Source organism: Vanellus vanellus (genome assembly GCF_965231255.1).
Source record: "Vanellus vanellus genome assembly, chromosome: 2".
In the NCBI taxonomy this organism is placed as follows: domain Eukaryota; kingdom Metazoa; phylum Chordata; class Aves; order Charadriiformes; family Charadriidae; genus Vanellus; species Vanellus vanellus.
Genome location: NC_138906.1, coordinates 79,570,989 through 79,586,525, shown reverse-complemented (window position 1 = coordinate 79,586,525; position 15,537 = coordinate 79,570,989). Strand labels below are relative to the sequence as shown.

Genomic DNA, 15,537 nt, shown 5'->3' with positions numbered 1-15,537 from the left:
TTTGGCTTTAAAGTAAAGAACAAAAATCAAAATGGAAGCCTGAAGTCCGTATTCTTCCAAACAAGTATTATTACAACAGAGTGCCGACTTTACCACAACTAATGCTGAAAATTGACTTCTGGTTAAAGACAGACCCTCTAATAGTTTTAAATCACTATGTTTGCTCACACTTGCATTAGCTTCCAGTAACATGCACAGCTGTAAGAAGGAAGAAACTGAGAAAGCACAGTATTGCTTGCTCAGACTTACACGGCTTAGGAATACTGATCCTAATAAACGAACCAAACACTAACACTACACAGGATTACAGTAGCTAGAAGACTCCACAGCTTGCCAGTTTCCACATGTTGTCAGAAGAAGTGGAAGGTGTGCAATTTGGTCTCCCACACAGAGACACCAGGCATACATATAATGCTGAAAACTGATAGAAAAAAAATCATTGCATGTTTCCAACCTACCTTATTATTAGTTTGGACAGTCTTGGTCAAATTGGTATGGGTCTTGATAATCACCAAAATCACGTAAGTCGTCCAGCCCACAAAACCCATTGCAATACTCAGACCCAGGAATAATCTATCGTAAGTATGGTAATAAGACAAGCCTTCCAAAGCAAGGTTAATCAGGGTTTTGCACAGAGATACCTAGAGGCAGACAAAACATATAAGCAACAGTTTAGAATAGTGCAAGTTCCACTTCACAAATCGATGTTACTGACAGCAAGTGGAGCTCAAGCAGCATCACCATTCTTGGCACGTGAGTCCTCTCTGTGCCCTGGTACAGCGTTTTGGCCAGCACCAACTGCTGGTGTACACACTCCTTTGGACTCCTGTTGGACATAAAGTCAACCATCATTTGGCCCCTTCGCCACCATCCCTGGCCATCACAGTGGTCAGATGGTGAAAGCTACACAGACAGCACACCTTGAATACCACCTACTACCAAGCATGCCACGTGCTTTTCCCATGAGCATCTGACCTGTATATATATTCCACTATAAGTAACACTACCAAAAAAACAGTCATGTGCTTCTGAAGGCATAACATTTACATAGGAGGAGGATTATGGATGCAGCTGGAACACGGTCACTCTCCACAGCCTGAAATACCCGCTTCCTGGGGTTTGATGTTCACTACTTCAGTAGTATCTGGCACCCCAGGCGTTTTGCCTAATCACCAGAGGTGAATTCAGAGACAGAACTGGAGCCCCAGTTTCATTCACAAAGCAGCTGCTTGGGGCTCTCAGGATGCAAATCATTTGGATACCAGAAGGGTTGTATCCAATCTAATCACAGGTCCCCCTACTCAGTACCTCCACTGGGGAGACACCCTATTAAAGACAGTGCTTTTTCCCCTCCGTGAGTGTCATTCCTTACACAGAGGTGTGCTGACCCCTGTGATCTACGCAAAGATAGGAAGCTCAGCTGTGTAATTTGTGGTCACCAGGGATTCTCTGGTGATTAGAAGATCTGTAAGGAAGACTATAATAAGAAGTTGAGCGTGCATGACGATGCTTCTTTGTGTGTCCAGGTATCCACTTGGGACTTAACAGCAACAATCAACAGAAAAAAGTATGTCAACTACCGAAGAGCTCACAAGTCTGCCAATGGGCAAACTCACCCAAAATTACGTCATTCCTGAGGGTACAATAACAAACGCATATTTGCAATGCGAAGAGCTGTAGGGTTGAGGAGGCAAAGAATCATCTATACCCTGGCAGCTGGTAATGCACTGACCTTTCTGTGCTGTGACAGGAAGCTAAGGACAACCAGGGCACAGGCACAAGCCTGATGTCTTAGTGATCAAGAGTGAACTTGAACACATAGGGCACTCAATTGAACAAGGGGTAAAAGTTATATGCAACCAACACCACAAACTCGCATGTTCTACTGCTGAAAAGTGTAAAATGTCTCCTGTAAGTAAATGCGTGACAGCCAAGTAGTCCTATTAGGAAACAAAAAGAAAACCTGCTAATAAGTGAGATGTGCATCATAAGGAAGGAAAAAAGTTTTATTTCCTAGTTTCATTACAAGTTAAACAGATCTAAATATTTATATACAATAGAAGTCCCTGTAAAAAGTTTCTAGAAGGCATATAGCAAAACCGGACTTACCGCTTCATCGTACTTCTGCTGCTGAATATATAGTCTTGTTTTCTTTAAAAAGTTGATCTGTTCAGAATCAGAAAGTGGTCTGTACAAAAATATAAAGAGATATTAACGTTACTTCTTTTCATAAGCAGAGGGAGAGGCAGAAAAAACTAACTTTGTAATAAAAAAATTACTCTGGAATGAAACACACCAAAATATTCTGAGCTTCATTAGAGGTAATTGCGTAATTGAAACTAATCCATTCCTCTATATTCATCTTCATGCTTGTGTCAATACTGGTGCTAACTTATCCCCAAATTCTTGCATTAAGAGATATTTCTTTTCTGTAGGTGTTCCCATCTAATACTGCTGAAAATTATCTCCCTTGTGCATTATTATTGACCATTGCTCTGGACGAGAAGCACTGCCCATACAAGAATTAAGCAATTTAAATGATTTTATAGGTGGTTCATAAGCCTGTCAGCATAGGATAAATTGTTCAAGTTCCACACTAGCAGCAGATGTTGCCTAATAATCTTCTCTTTGAAAAACAAGAGGTTCTCTTCTGTTACACAGGGAGCTGTCAGCAGAGTCCCCAAAGCAAAGCAGGAGACAACACGGTTACCTGGCTGCACTGAGGTCAGTGATAAAAACCTCTTTGATTTTAATGAATTTGGTCATCAACCTAAATAATTACTAAAGTTCTTCCCTTACAGAAAGTAGCAACATGGAGAAACAAGCCAGTCAACCAACCTCCACCAAATGAAGAGGGAAGAAGTCATTTTTCCTGTACCATTTTTTCCCCAAGTCAAACACTTGGGAACCACTTCTTGTCACCCAGAAGCATTTGAGACATCATCAACAATTCATACATATAATCTTGTGAGCTCTGAAATATATTAAAAGGATTCTGTGCCTGAACAATCTGAATTTTTATTACTAATAACATCCTAGTATATTTTGATACTGTTTCGTTGATCTCAGAGCACAGCAGTATTGTGCAAGAGTTTTCTAAAACCTATTGGATAATAGCAGCAGCAATGTATCTTACTTTTGAGAAGAGTAAATGAAATAACTCTGTTAAAAATGTTTGACTTTTCAATCTAGAAAAAGAATCAAAGGATGGTATGTATAAAGATGTAGGAAAAAAGAGGTCCTGTGGAAAAGGAAGAAGGGAGGAAAAGATGATGACAAGGTGATGTTGTTTGATCACTTTAACTTTGTGGCAAGAACAGAGTATTTTAGAAAATGGAGCTGAAAAATAGCAGAGACATGTTGGTTGTTGCTGCACCTTCATGACACATCCCTATGAAAGTCAACCTTACAGCTTTGGTGGGAGTTTTCACCATGTGTGGAGACCAATAGGAGGAAAAAATGTATCTTAGCTTTTAGGTAAGGATTTCAGAAAATCTGGAATAAATATTAAGGAGCGTTATTTAGGACTTAACTCCATCCAAGATGTTCCTATGTTCACTGTTTTATTTTTATTGTTTTACAGACACTATTTTCTGTGGATTTTATCCTTTCATATTCAATGCACATTTTTAATATGGTAAAAAAGCGTTATTTTTACCTTTCACTTTGTACCTTAAGTCATTTAGCTATAAACCCTTTAATTATCTTTTTATTCTCAACAAATCATTTTATTATTAATGAACAATAGTCTTTACCTATTCCTTCTTGGGTGACAGCACCTGGGATCTCTGTACATGGATGGTGTAACAAAATAAGTGGGATTTTTAAGCAGTAAAGCTTCAGTAAGTCAGATGCAGAAAGCAATTATTTTGTCAAATGGGGTTACCATTACCATGTTCATTGTTAATTTTCAATAGCTAACATCATACCACACACCCTACCTTACTTTCATATGCATGCTTTTCAAGATGCTGAATTTACAACTGTCTATAGATTGTTGTTGTAGAGTTTATGAATTCCACCAGAAATTAAGGACTGTTTGTATCCTTAACCGTATCAAAATGCAAGTTTCACCCTCAATGGAGGGTATGATCGTCATCTTAGATGTATTTTGCCTCCATATTAAGCAAAAGCTCAAAGAAATTATTAGAAAAATTTTGCATCTCACATCAGACTAAAAAGAAGAGTTGCCAAATGTGCTGATTATCTCTCGGTTAAAGAATGGATATAGCTCACCATCAAACAACAAAACAACAAAGAAAATTTAAATCTGAGAAGTTCAAGTGTGAACTGTACCAGTTAATTTTAACTCAAACTATGTAAAAGGTTTTGAATACGAGACAAATACTGTAAGATCAAGAGTTGTTTCCCTGTGTTTTAGTATGCAATGTGCCAGAGGCACTACTAGAATGCCAGTGTATTCTCAAGGTCACTTAATGCACATATCCATGCAACAGTTAAATTAATAGTAACGAAGTGAACTTATTGATCATTAGTAGAAAGATTCTGAACTCTATAAAGAAAATTAAGTTATGTATGTATGTGCTCCTCCCAGCTACCCATCACCAAAACACGTTACGAAAGGCAAGATGACTAGTCTTGACTAGTAAAATCAAAGGTCTTTTTCTGTAACACAAAAATGCCTGTCCTACTAATTAACAAACACACACAAAGAGAATTCAGTCAGTGGACTCAACTCTGTCCTCTGATTCTTGTCTTGAAAGTACCGCAAAACACATTCACTGTAAAGTGTAGTACTCTGAGGTTTCACACAGTATCATTAGAACTCTAAAGACTTAAGATTACACTCTTCACAGGAAACCATGGTGGTTCTAGAAGCAGAATTTTGTTTTTCGTGATGGCTATCAGAGATGAACTTTCTAGCTCCAGACAGAAATCACAGCTTCATCCATGAATAAACATAATTAATTATGAAACAAAACAATTGGGCTGACTGTGCAAGTACTTGTAAACTATCTCTTCTGAGATGTTAGCTACCCTTGTCATAAGTATACCTGACAAAATTAATCTTTCCAACACACCATTCATGCTTCATATAAGCTATCTGACAGCACTAACAACAAGACTGTGATGAAGTATGTTCACCATAGCAATGTCAAGGGGACCTCCCTTTGGCCAATGACTCTTGTTTATCATCACACTGCAGAAATTACCATTCCCAACGACACAGGTAGCATGCTGCAGTCAAATTATGAAATAATCTTGGAACAGAAGATGTCTTGCAAATACATCTGTATCCACCACTGCTAGTTTGTTAATTTTATTATGCATGGTTATTTGGGTAGTGATTTATAGTTATTTTATTGTACAGTAAATTTTCCAGAATTCAACTATAAAAATGTAACCCTTTACGATCTACAGTAGTTTAACACTTAAAATGCTGCAGATTTAATAATGAAAGTCAAGGAAGCATCACAGACCTGCAGATGCAACATACAAAGAGAAAAGCTGAGATCTTTGCCTAGCTCACGATCAGATGAAAACAAATTTATTTCAGCTGCTTCACTCCACACACACATCCCTGTATGTAAAACTGATAGACTACTCATGCTTGGGAACTTAATTTCTAGCAGGAAGACTCAATAATCTCTTCAACATAACCTCCACGTACGTGACTATTGTCAGCTCATGCACATCTACCTCCTCCTACCATTGCCTTTTCACACTCTCCCCTAGAAAAAAAAACAACCACCAACCAACCAAAACTGTGCATCCCACAACCCTCAGAGAGCAGCAAGATTTGCGGAAGACATAGTGATCACATTTCTCTGACCCACATCCATCACCAGCAGCAATCAGCAGTAGCTGCTCAGCAGACTTCAGTCTTCTGACTTTTCATACTAGCTGTTGGGGGATAGGGAGAAAAAGACTAACTCCTCCTGTTCATTCAAACCTGGGAAAGCTAGAGGATAAGGATATACACCCCTTAAACCCCATGATAGCTCCAACAAGGCCGGGCAAGGCCATCTGAATAAAGCCTGCTAGGATTTTGTACGGGTCTCCTTCTCTTGAACACCACGTAAGGCAGAACTCCTTATTTGCTTTGCTATTTCTAACCTCAAAATGGTTGGCAAGGAAAGAGGCATCAGACTGCCATGTCCAAACAACTCCAGCATCCTCTTCTGGCAAAAGGCTGAGCAGCCACAGGTTCTTGTTCTTTTCTCCAGAAAAGAAGACCCCTGGCATCTTGGCAACTTGCAACAAATCCCCCAGGTTAATGTTTCCCCTCTCCCCGTGAAGCTCTTTCACTGGCACCATCTCACCAAGCAGCCCAGGCCTCTGCCGCCCACCCCTGTCCTCCCACCACTTGGGCACTGAGGGGGGCAGGCACCAGTGCCTTTCTGCTCTAACCACGGGAGAACACTGCCACCAACAGAAGCAGCTGAATACGTTCAAAGTCTGTTTGCCACCCCGTCCCTCTGTGAGAGGGCCATACTAAGGAGGAAAGGTTGCTTCCAGTCCACCAATTCTGTCATCAGCTGAAACAGTACTTATAAGACCCACTATTACTGCTTTGATCCACATCACTGCTGCTGGCAAAACGGCATCTTGACAGTGCAGAGGTAAGACTGGCCTGATGTTTTTGCAGGGCTGCTATTCAAAAGTTTTATGCAAGTAATCAAACAACATTTTTTCAAAGCCTTTTTTGGCGTGGCAACAGGCTGCACAAAGTCCATCTCCCATGTCAGCTGCCTTCAAACATTCCCACCACACACGAGACAACCTCAGAAAGCATCAGATGGGTAACAGGAAAGTAGAGACACAGATCTTGCATTAAATACTGTTAATTCAGCAGAAACATGATTGCATGCTTTTGCCTGCTCCACATCAAATTTACCCGTTGGCAACCCATGAGCTCGGAGACTTCGTACCAATGATAGAGTGTCACAAACTAGCCTAGCTTTATTGTTCTATGATTTCTTTTGAAGGTATGGTGCACAGCCTTGTAGGAGCAGAATGAAATGCACAATATAAAACCTTCCCACTTCTCCATCAAGACCAGAGAATCATCAGAAAGAAAGTGAATGCAAAGTCATGAGTTCATACAGCAAAGTGTGGAAAAATTGATCAAGTAAGTATTTCAAAAATTAAAGTCTGGAACCATGATGTTTACTTTCTGTTGAAGTTGCTGTGCAGTACAGAGTACATGATGCTACTAGGGGCAATGATCAGGAAAAAAAGTCTGTTACAGTTCTATGGACTTTATCAAATTACATGTTTACATGAATTTCAATAGCCAGAAGCTGATTTTTTCCATTTTCAAAATGTGTTCAAGTCCAGTTCTTTAGATGTGCCTACTCCAAAGAAAGAATTGTTTTACTGTATCTGCCAAAGACAGACTGAAAGCAAACATTATGAGACATAGAAACAGTCCTTTGCATATGTTTTAGTCTTGATCAAAGAGTGAAGTTGCAAAGATTAAACGACGTGGTGGGTAACTCAGTGATCCTTAATCTGTTTCGATGGCCTGAATTTTAATTTTACTAAAACATTTTCAGGTAAGCTACTATAACAACAAGTCCTACGAAACTTGATTTCCGTCATTTTGAAGCAAGATGCACGGCGCTTACCGATTAAAAAAACTACAGCAATGTTTTTAGTGTGCTAATGCTGTGCTTTTTTAAAGAAAAGGTACTCCACATAAACCTGCACTAAAAGCCCAGGATCCCCAATATTCTCTCTCCCGACTTGATCTACTCTCTTTCCTCCTGCTGTTCCACTGTCACGAGTTTCAGTCTTGGAGCATCTAAATTTCAAGTAGGTTTTTGTGTTTCTGGGTTTTCTGAATACCGTGTTAGATTGTAAATCAGCCAGTCTAGCTGTAGGGTTGTACCTGGTTATCTTTGCAACATTTTTTCTTTTAAGAAGCATTAAAAAGCACTGCTGCATGCATCAGGCACTCCAAAAGAAAGTCAGTAAGAGGGTCCTGTTTTAAGTTCCGAGGTTTTTGTTCTTTAAACCATAATGAAACGAAGGGAGGGGACACACACTTCCACAGGCAAAAGATAGCAAAAAAGCATCTTTACTCACACAGTGCAAAAACCTATCAATCAGTAGACCAGCATGCTTTTGTATTCAGATTTACAAACAGTAAAGGAGGAAACAGCGGGACATCAGTGAAATCGCAGGAAGTGGTCTGACTGCTAATGGTCTAATCCTGGACTGTCAAGTCCTAGGAATTAAAATAGCCTTTTAATTTCCACAAATCAGCGTCCCCGATGCAGCACATTCGCATATTCAACAGCAAAGTGCCTTAGGATATTTATGTAAATCCTTTAGATAGCAGAGATGAGAGAAAAAGGAGCGGGCAAGCTAACTGCCAGCTGCCAATTCACTGAACAGAGAGAAACAATTAAGATAACTGGGCTACACACAGCGGATTTTGCATGCAAACTACTATGGAAAGAGCTGGGGACAACCAGAGGCCAGCAGGGAGGAGGCCACGCTCTGAAGCGCTCCCTCTGTCCCGCTCACAGAGGAACAGAGAAGCTGGATGCAGGGATCAAGCAGGGGCAGGGGATTCGCCTGAAGAACCAGCAGGACATGGTGCAGCAGCCTTGAAAAGGGAAAGGGCTTAACAAGGGAGACTAAGATCTTTGAAGGAAAGGAAATGCAGCATTTTTAAAGTCTCCGCTATTTCAGTACTGCAGGGGACACGTGCAGACTCTAAATAACAAGGCCCTACCTATGTGGCATGTCAGCCCTCACTTCTACAAAATGTATGATGATTTATGCCACACAACGAGCTGTATCTACATATCTGCAGTACTGTGGACATGCAGCGTCGGGCAACAGGTCCTCTTGGTTGGACTAGATGGTCTCAAAGGTCCTTTCCAACTGAGACAATTCTATGATTCTGCCCCATGATCCTACACGCCAAACCTAAACTGTAGCAACCATTTCCCAACCAGTTGCAGCTGGACCAGGCAGAATGTGCTGTGTTTGGATAGGTACCTAACAGCGGGGCCCACTGGATATCCAAAACATGCCCCCCATACTGATCCTGACCAGGAGACCATCGTACATCATGGAGCCAGCAATCCACATAATGAACAGTTCACCTGAGTCAGCCCAGGTCTGTGCTGCCTGTCCAGTGTGGCTTCAGGCTGTGACGAACAAATCTTTGGCTGCAGGACAAACCCAGCAAGCTTGTAGTAACCGAGGGCACTGCAGGCAGCTCCCACTCCGTCCTGGTGATCAATCACACTGCCTGCTTGCCCTCATATTTATCTACAAGTGCAGCAGGAAGTTCTCATGTGAACCTCCATTCTGTTTGACAGTAGAAACAATTACTAGAGTCGATTTCTTGCAAAAAAAACCCCACCAATCATATAATAGCTTCAATCACCAAAAAAGGGGAACCTCTCCAAGACAGGATCTGTGCAGCACCATGGGAAAACCCATCCACGCTCTATATGATGCTGCACAAATGCAGGGTATCCAGATGCATGCAGCATCTGAAGAAACACAAGATTCACTCGCTATCTGTATTATTCTTTTTATTTTATCTTATTAAAACAGTTACTTTATTAAGCTATTTGTTATCACGCCTTTCTTACGTAGAACCAAAAAGAGCCCTGCACTGTCTCTCTTGCCTCACGCCCCAATGCAGAACATCTTCTGCCCATCCCATCCCACCACCTGCCTGCACACCCTCCCTCACCCTCATTGCAAGAAGCCTCACAAGTTCCACGGAAAGGCCAAAGGGATTTATGCAAGGAAACAGAGACATACACATAAATCTTGTGACATTTTATCTTATACATTAGCCTCTTAGCTTCTTCTAAAGGCCTTACCAACTTCCTACTTGATAGTAAATCCAATTATGCCTGGTCCTACTGCACAGAAGCCGTTGCCAGTAAGCTTTTCATGTACAAACTAAAAGCTCCTGAGTGTGCTGCTGAAACCCAAGACCAGCAGGATGCCTGTCTTCTAAGAGGATTGCATCCTCCCTGAGCAGCATTTAACAGAGTGCTTCAGACACAGCCCATTCAGTGAAATAGAAGCTGACATTTTTGCCAAAGAACATGCATTTTATAGCAGAGGCATTGATTTCTCCCTAAAGAGATAACACATCTACTATTCAAGCAGTTTGTTTTGTCGTTTTTGGTTTGGTTTGTTTTTTTTTTTTTTTTTTCAAATAATATGAAGCCATTATTTCCATTTGAGCACTTTTGTTTCTACAGCACTGCATTTCTATTTTTTGTTCACGTGTATATATGCAGATTCCTAAAGCCAAGGGTGGAGGGGAGAGGGCTACCAGTCAGCATCCCAGACACCAATGGGCTAAAGGTGCCCATACTGGTCTGCTTGTACCAGCTGCTCCAGAAGCAGGCTGACGCCTAGATTCCCACCTGGTAACACCATGGGGACAGAGTGGACAACGGAAAAAGCTGGCTGCCTTTCTAGGGTTCACTAGAAATCGAGAGAAGCTGCAGTCCCTCATTCTTGACCACAGGATAAAAGGGGATGAAATGTCTTCCCAGATAAATCAGTGCCTCTGCTAAATCAAGGTTACTCTGGAGACACAAAGTATTCAGACAAATGGACAGGGAGAGTAATCAGTTAGAAATATCCTTCCCTACTGCAACAGCTTCACCCTTTCCTCCTGACATTCAATCTTTAATGTTTGCTCTTGCAATGCATTATCACTTGTATCACAAATATCTCACATACTACCATTTATTTAAACAAAACAAGAATAGGATGCTTCAAAGGATGTACTATGTTTATTGACATCTTAAGAGACCCTGTCCCATTTAATGGTGGAGGAGAAATCACTTGTTTCACTTTGCTCCAAATGTCAATTTTGCGGAAGTATCTATTATTTAAGTTTTGAAAGGCCATCAGACAGAGGGAACAATGTAGTGCTGTATCTCCAGTGATCAGCAAAAGGAAGAAATGAGAGGTATTTGTGCATATGCCATTTCTTTGAAGTTGCTGTACATCTTCAAAGACACTCTACATTATGAAAGAGCTATTTTCTTTTCTATCGCTATGACAAATACATGATGCATAATTATGTGGAAAGACTCAGTCTACATGATTGATACTTCCTTGCATTAAATCCATGCAAATGTTTAAGGGAGTTATATGTCAAATCATATTAGAGGGTAGAGGAAGGGGAAAGTTATATTTTCACACGGTGAGGGAGAAGCAAATTTCTATTTAATAACTGTACACTGCACATTAAAAGTGAAGTGATTTTCTATATAACTGTGCAAGTTATAACTTGATTATACACACAAAAGTAAGTATTTGGGATGATTAAAGTGTATTATTCAAATGATTAAGTTACTTTAAAAATGCCGGGTCAAGATGGTATGGGATTTTTCCAATATGACAAGACAAAGTTAACTTTAAATGATACATAAGCTGTCTCCTGCTAAAAAAACCTTTATTGATATAAACTTCAATACATTCAACAAAAAAGCACAGCTAGTGGAAAGCAAACACTGATTATAATTCATGTCCTCATCTCTTGTTTGTTTTTTGGTTGGTTGGTTTTTGGTTTTTTGTGGTGTGCATTTGTTTGTTTGTTTGTTTTAATGTAGTGGTTCTTAAACCACCTGCTGCTGCTCCTGCTGTCTTACTGTGAGGCACCAGAACCTGAGCAACTGGAAGTACAGTCTTCCCAGAAAGCACTGAATACACCAGGCATACAGAAAAGGACTCCTGTGCTTGTGTGTAATTTAATATCTTAAATCTCTCGTACCTGTTGGGATAATCAAATTGCATTGTTTAAGAGGATTTTAGTGCAACACTGATGTCCCATCTACTCACCTCACTACACTGTCCTACTGCTACTCCTTGTAGGATTACTTTGACAGCCCAGAGATGCCAGCTTTGGGAACGCTTTTGCAACACTAGCACCTGGCCCATTGACACACTCCTCTTTGGACTGCGCCAGCTCAGCTGTTGCCTTAAGGTACATCAAATGGTCAGAAAGCTAATAAGATAGTTTACTATCCTGGACATCAGTTTTCTTTTGTCAGCAATCTTCAGGTTTGTCCTCGCTCTTCCTCCAAAGCATCTGGCATCTTGGTACCCGCTTTTCTTACACAGAAAGGTCAAAGCATTGTGCCTATGTCCCAGAATCCTCATAAGAAAAGCCTCCGATTTTGCTAAGCAAGTAATTTTTGAAAACAGGACTTTCATAGCTGGGAAAAAAAAGGTAGGGAGTGGAAGAAAGTGGGAAAGAAACTAATTTCAGACAGTAAATCCCTTCAGGTATCCAACTGGAAATGCAGATAAGCATTCTAAGCAAGTATGCAATATCAACAAGGGACACTGTTCTGCTCTTGCGCGTTCATTCCCCTGGAAGCAGGCTGTGCACCTTGCCTTGCAGACACTTGCAGCTGAGCTCTAGCTGAAACGTATGCTCGACAGTTTCACAGGTAGCCTCAAGATAGGCTTTTACACAGACTTGTTCCTTGATGAAAGCGCTTTGACAAAATGAAAATGGCATTACTGGCAGCCAGAGACGGCCTTATTAATAGATACAGCTATCCAAATTCTAACCTGCCTTAAACCTGGTCAAGTAGATTCTATTGAAGTTTCTATCACACAACACAATGATCAGTTCCATCCTCCTCATCATTATACACCTGACAGGTGGATTTCAGAGAGAGGTGCCATTTAGATCCAAGCAGGAAAGGGCACATGTCTAATGACCTCCTTCATTCCCTGTCCACTGTGCCAGCCATGTTTCTACTAGGTGTGAGATTCCCTGTGGAAATCAGAAGTCTTATACCAATTCAAGAAACTTTCTCTGTTGCCAACACTGTGTAAATAAGGAGGGAAAATAGGCTTTTTATATATATATATATATATATATATACGAACTAGCTTAATGCTTTTGGTGCAATATATTCAACATCCAACTCAAACACTAGTTTTTAAGTCATTGCATCTGAAGTTCATGAATCGTTTTCTAGTCTTGGTAATAAAACACTTGAAATTCAAGGTAAAAACCAGGATTTTCCCCACAGAATATTAAAACAAATTTTTTTGTGCTATTTCTGGCTGAAAAATTAAGTTGTAGTTTCTACAGAACACGTTACTTGTGAACATATTCTCCCTCTTAGATAAATAGATCTTCAATAGTAATTATATTAACTTCTTCCAAACCAGAACATCTCAATCTGAAATTTTAGATTCAGATTTCTCCTGGAACTCATATCTACATTTCTGTTATATAAACTTTATTCAATTACATAATTTAATTCAAATAATTTAGGAAAGGCAGTTCTTAGTGATATCTTTGTTCATTTTCAGGTTATCAAGATGCTGAAATATAAATAAAATCTGTAATATTCCAAAACAGATCATTCACATTTTCAATTTCTACATAACTTGTTGCTCTCAAAGCACTTCAGACATGAACTATGCTTCACTAACCTCCAATAGACTAGGAAGGAATAAGGCATTATGCTGGTGTACACACTTTGAGCTTCATGTTACAGATTTCGGGCAGCAGAAGGATTAAAAAAAAAAGGATATAACTCCTTTGTACAACAATGCAAATCAATGAACAGTGGTGGAAGAAGCTATTTTTGTCTTAATGAAAGAACAGTAGTGCTAGCAAAACCACAGCAGAGAACCGTGCTCTGCTGTAGCAGTGGACAAGGCCAGCCACAGATTAAAACAAATTAGCAGGCAAAGCTGCCATTGAGCCCGAGCTGACGAGTCCAAATAGTGTATAGCTGTGTAGAAATACAATGTCCATACCATCACCAATCACTCTGAAAGGCAGCACAGTATACCATGAGGTCTCTTGCTCCAGACACAGGAGAAAGCTATCCCCAACTTCGACTTTTTAACTTCTCCTGAAAAAGGCAGAGTAACTGTACCCTTCTATACCCTTTTATTTACCACTGCATTGGGTTTGCGTGGCAGGGATTCAGTAGCTACAGGCAGGGGCTACAGGGGCAGCTTCTGTGAGAAGCTACTGGAAGCTTCCTCCATGTCCGATAGAGCTAATGCCACCTGGCTCCAAGATGGACCCGCCACTGGCCCAAGGCGGTGGTAGCACCTCTGTGATAACATATTTAAGAAGGGGGAAAAAAAAACCCTGTGGAACAGCAGGGGAGAGAGGACTGAGAACATGTCAGAGCAACAACTCTGCAGACACCAAGGTCAGTGAAGAAGAAGGGGTAGGAGGTGCTCTAGGCAATGGAGCAGAGATTCCCCTGCAGCCTGTGGTGAAGACCATGGTGAGGCGGGCTGTCCCCCTGCAGCCCACGGAGGTTAACAGTGGAGCAGATATCCACCTGCAGCCTATGGAGGACACCATGCCAGAGCAGGTGTATGCCTGAAGGAGGCTGTGAGCCCATGGGAAGCTTGCATTGGAACAGGCTCCTGGCAGGACCTGTGGAGAGAGGAGCCCCCATTGGAGCAGGTTTGCTGGCAGGACTTGTGACCCCGTGGGGGACCCATGCTGGAGCAGTCTGTTCCTGAAGGACTGCACCCCTTGGAAGGGACCCACACTGGAACAGTTTGTGAAGAACCGCAGCCCATGGAAGGGACCCACATTGAAGAAATTCAAGGAGAACTGTCTCCCATGGGAGGGACCCCACGCTGGAGCAGGGAAAGAGTGTGAGGAGTCCTCACCTTGAGGAGGAAGGAGCAGCAGAAACAATGTGTGATGAACTGACCATAACCCCCATTCCCTGTCCCCTTGCACAGCTCTGGGGCCGGAGGAGGGCGGCAGGCAGGAGGTAGAGAAAATCAGGAATGAAGTTGAGCCTGGGAAGAAGGGAGAGGTGGGGGGAAGGTGTTCTAAGATTTAGTTTTTATTTCTCACTACCCTACTCTGATTCGATTGGTAATAAATTAAACTAATTTCCCCAAGTTGAATCTGTTTTGCCTGTGACGGTAATTGGTGAGTGAACTCCCTGTCCTTATCTCAACCCAGGCGCTTTTTGTTATATTTTTGTCTCCCTCTGTCCAGCTGAGGGATAAAGCAGCTTGGTGGGCACCTGTCACCCAGCCAGGGTCAACCCACCACAACCACCAAAAAAAAGCATCACAGTAAAGCCAGCAGAAGGCCATATATGCCTTCCCCTCTGTATCTCACTCTGGTTCTAGCAAAATTTGAAGAACTGATGAGGTTTGCCTTATACTATTGCATCAGACCACGACCTGCAGCTGAAGCTCAGGCTCGTGTTCACTGCTCAAACACAGTCATCTCCACATGAAGGAGGGGACAGATCTGTATACAGGTCATGTCTAAAATTGCCTCTGGTTTTCCTTCACTTCCTGCAAGCTGGAGCACCAGCAAGTTACTTGTCTACTTAAAAATAAGTTGATGTTCAACTGCTTCATCCCAACTATTAGTATCTGATTGGACAAGGCCCCTTAGTAGCTTCCCAGACATAGGCCAAGTTTTGAAAGTCAAGGAGAGTTGTGAAGACTAATTAGAACCTCACCAAACTCCCTCCCCACAGCACACCATGGATGAGTATTTGCATTAATGTGTGACCATCTGTGGTATGAATCTTTTTCTGTTTTCCT

General features: G+C 41.3%; 1 protein-coding gene across 1 annotated transcript in view; it reads right to left on the bottom strand.

Moving 5' to 3' along the window:
• The window catches only part of PIGN (phosphatidylinositol glycan anchor biosynthesis class N), a 112,522-nt gene that overhangs the window by 42,620 nt on the left and 54,365 nt on the right, over positions 1-15,537 (bottom strand). The window contains exons 13-15 of the mRNA XM_082479394.1: positions 3,756-3,788; positions 2,110-2,188; positions 459-641 (exon numbers count right to left, since the gene is read on the bottom strand). Of these exons, the coding sequence (XP_082335520.1) occupies positions 459-641; positions 2,110-2,188; positions 3,756-3,788 (295 nt within the window). The remainder of the gene's footprint in view (positions 1-458; positions 642-2,109; positions 2,189-3,755; positions 3,789-15,537) is intronic.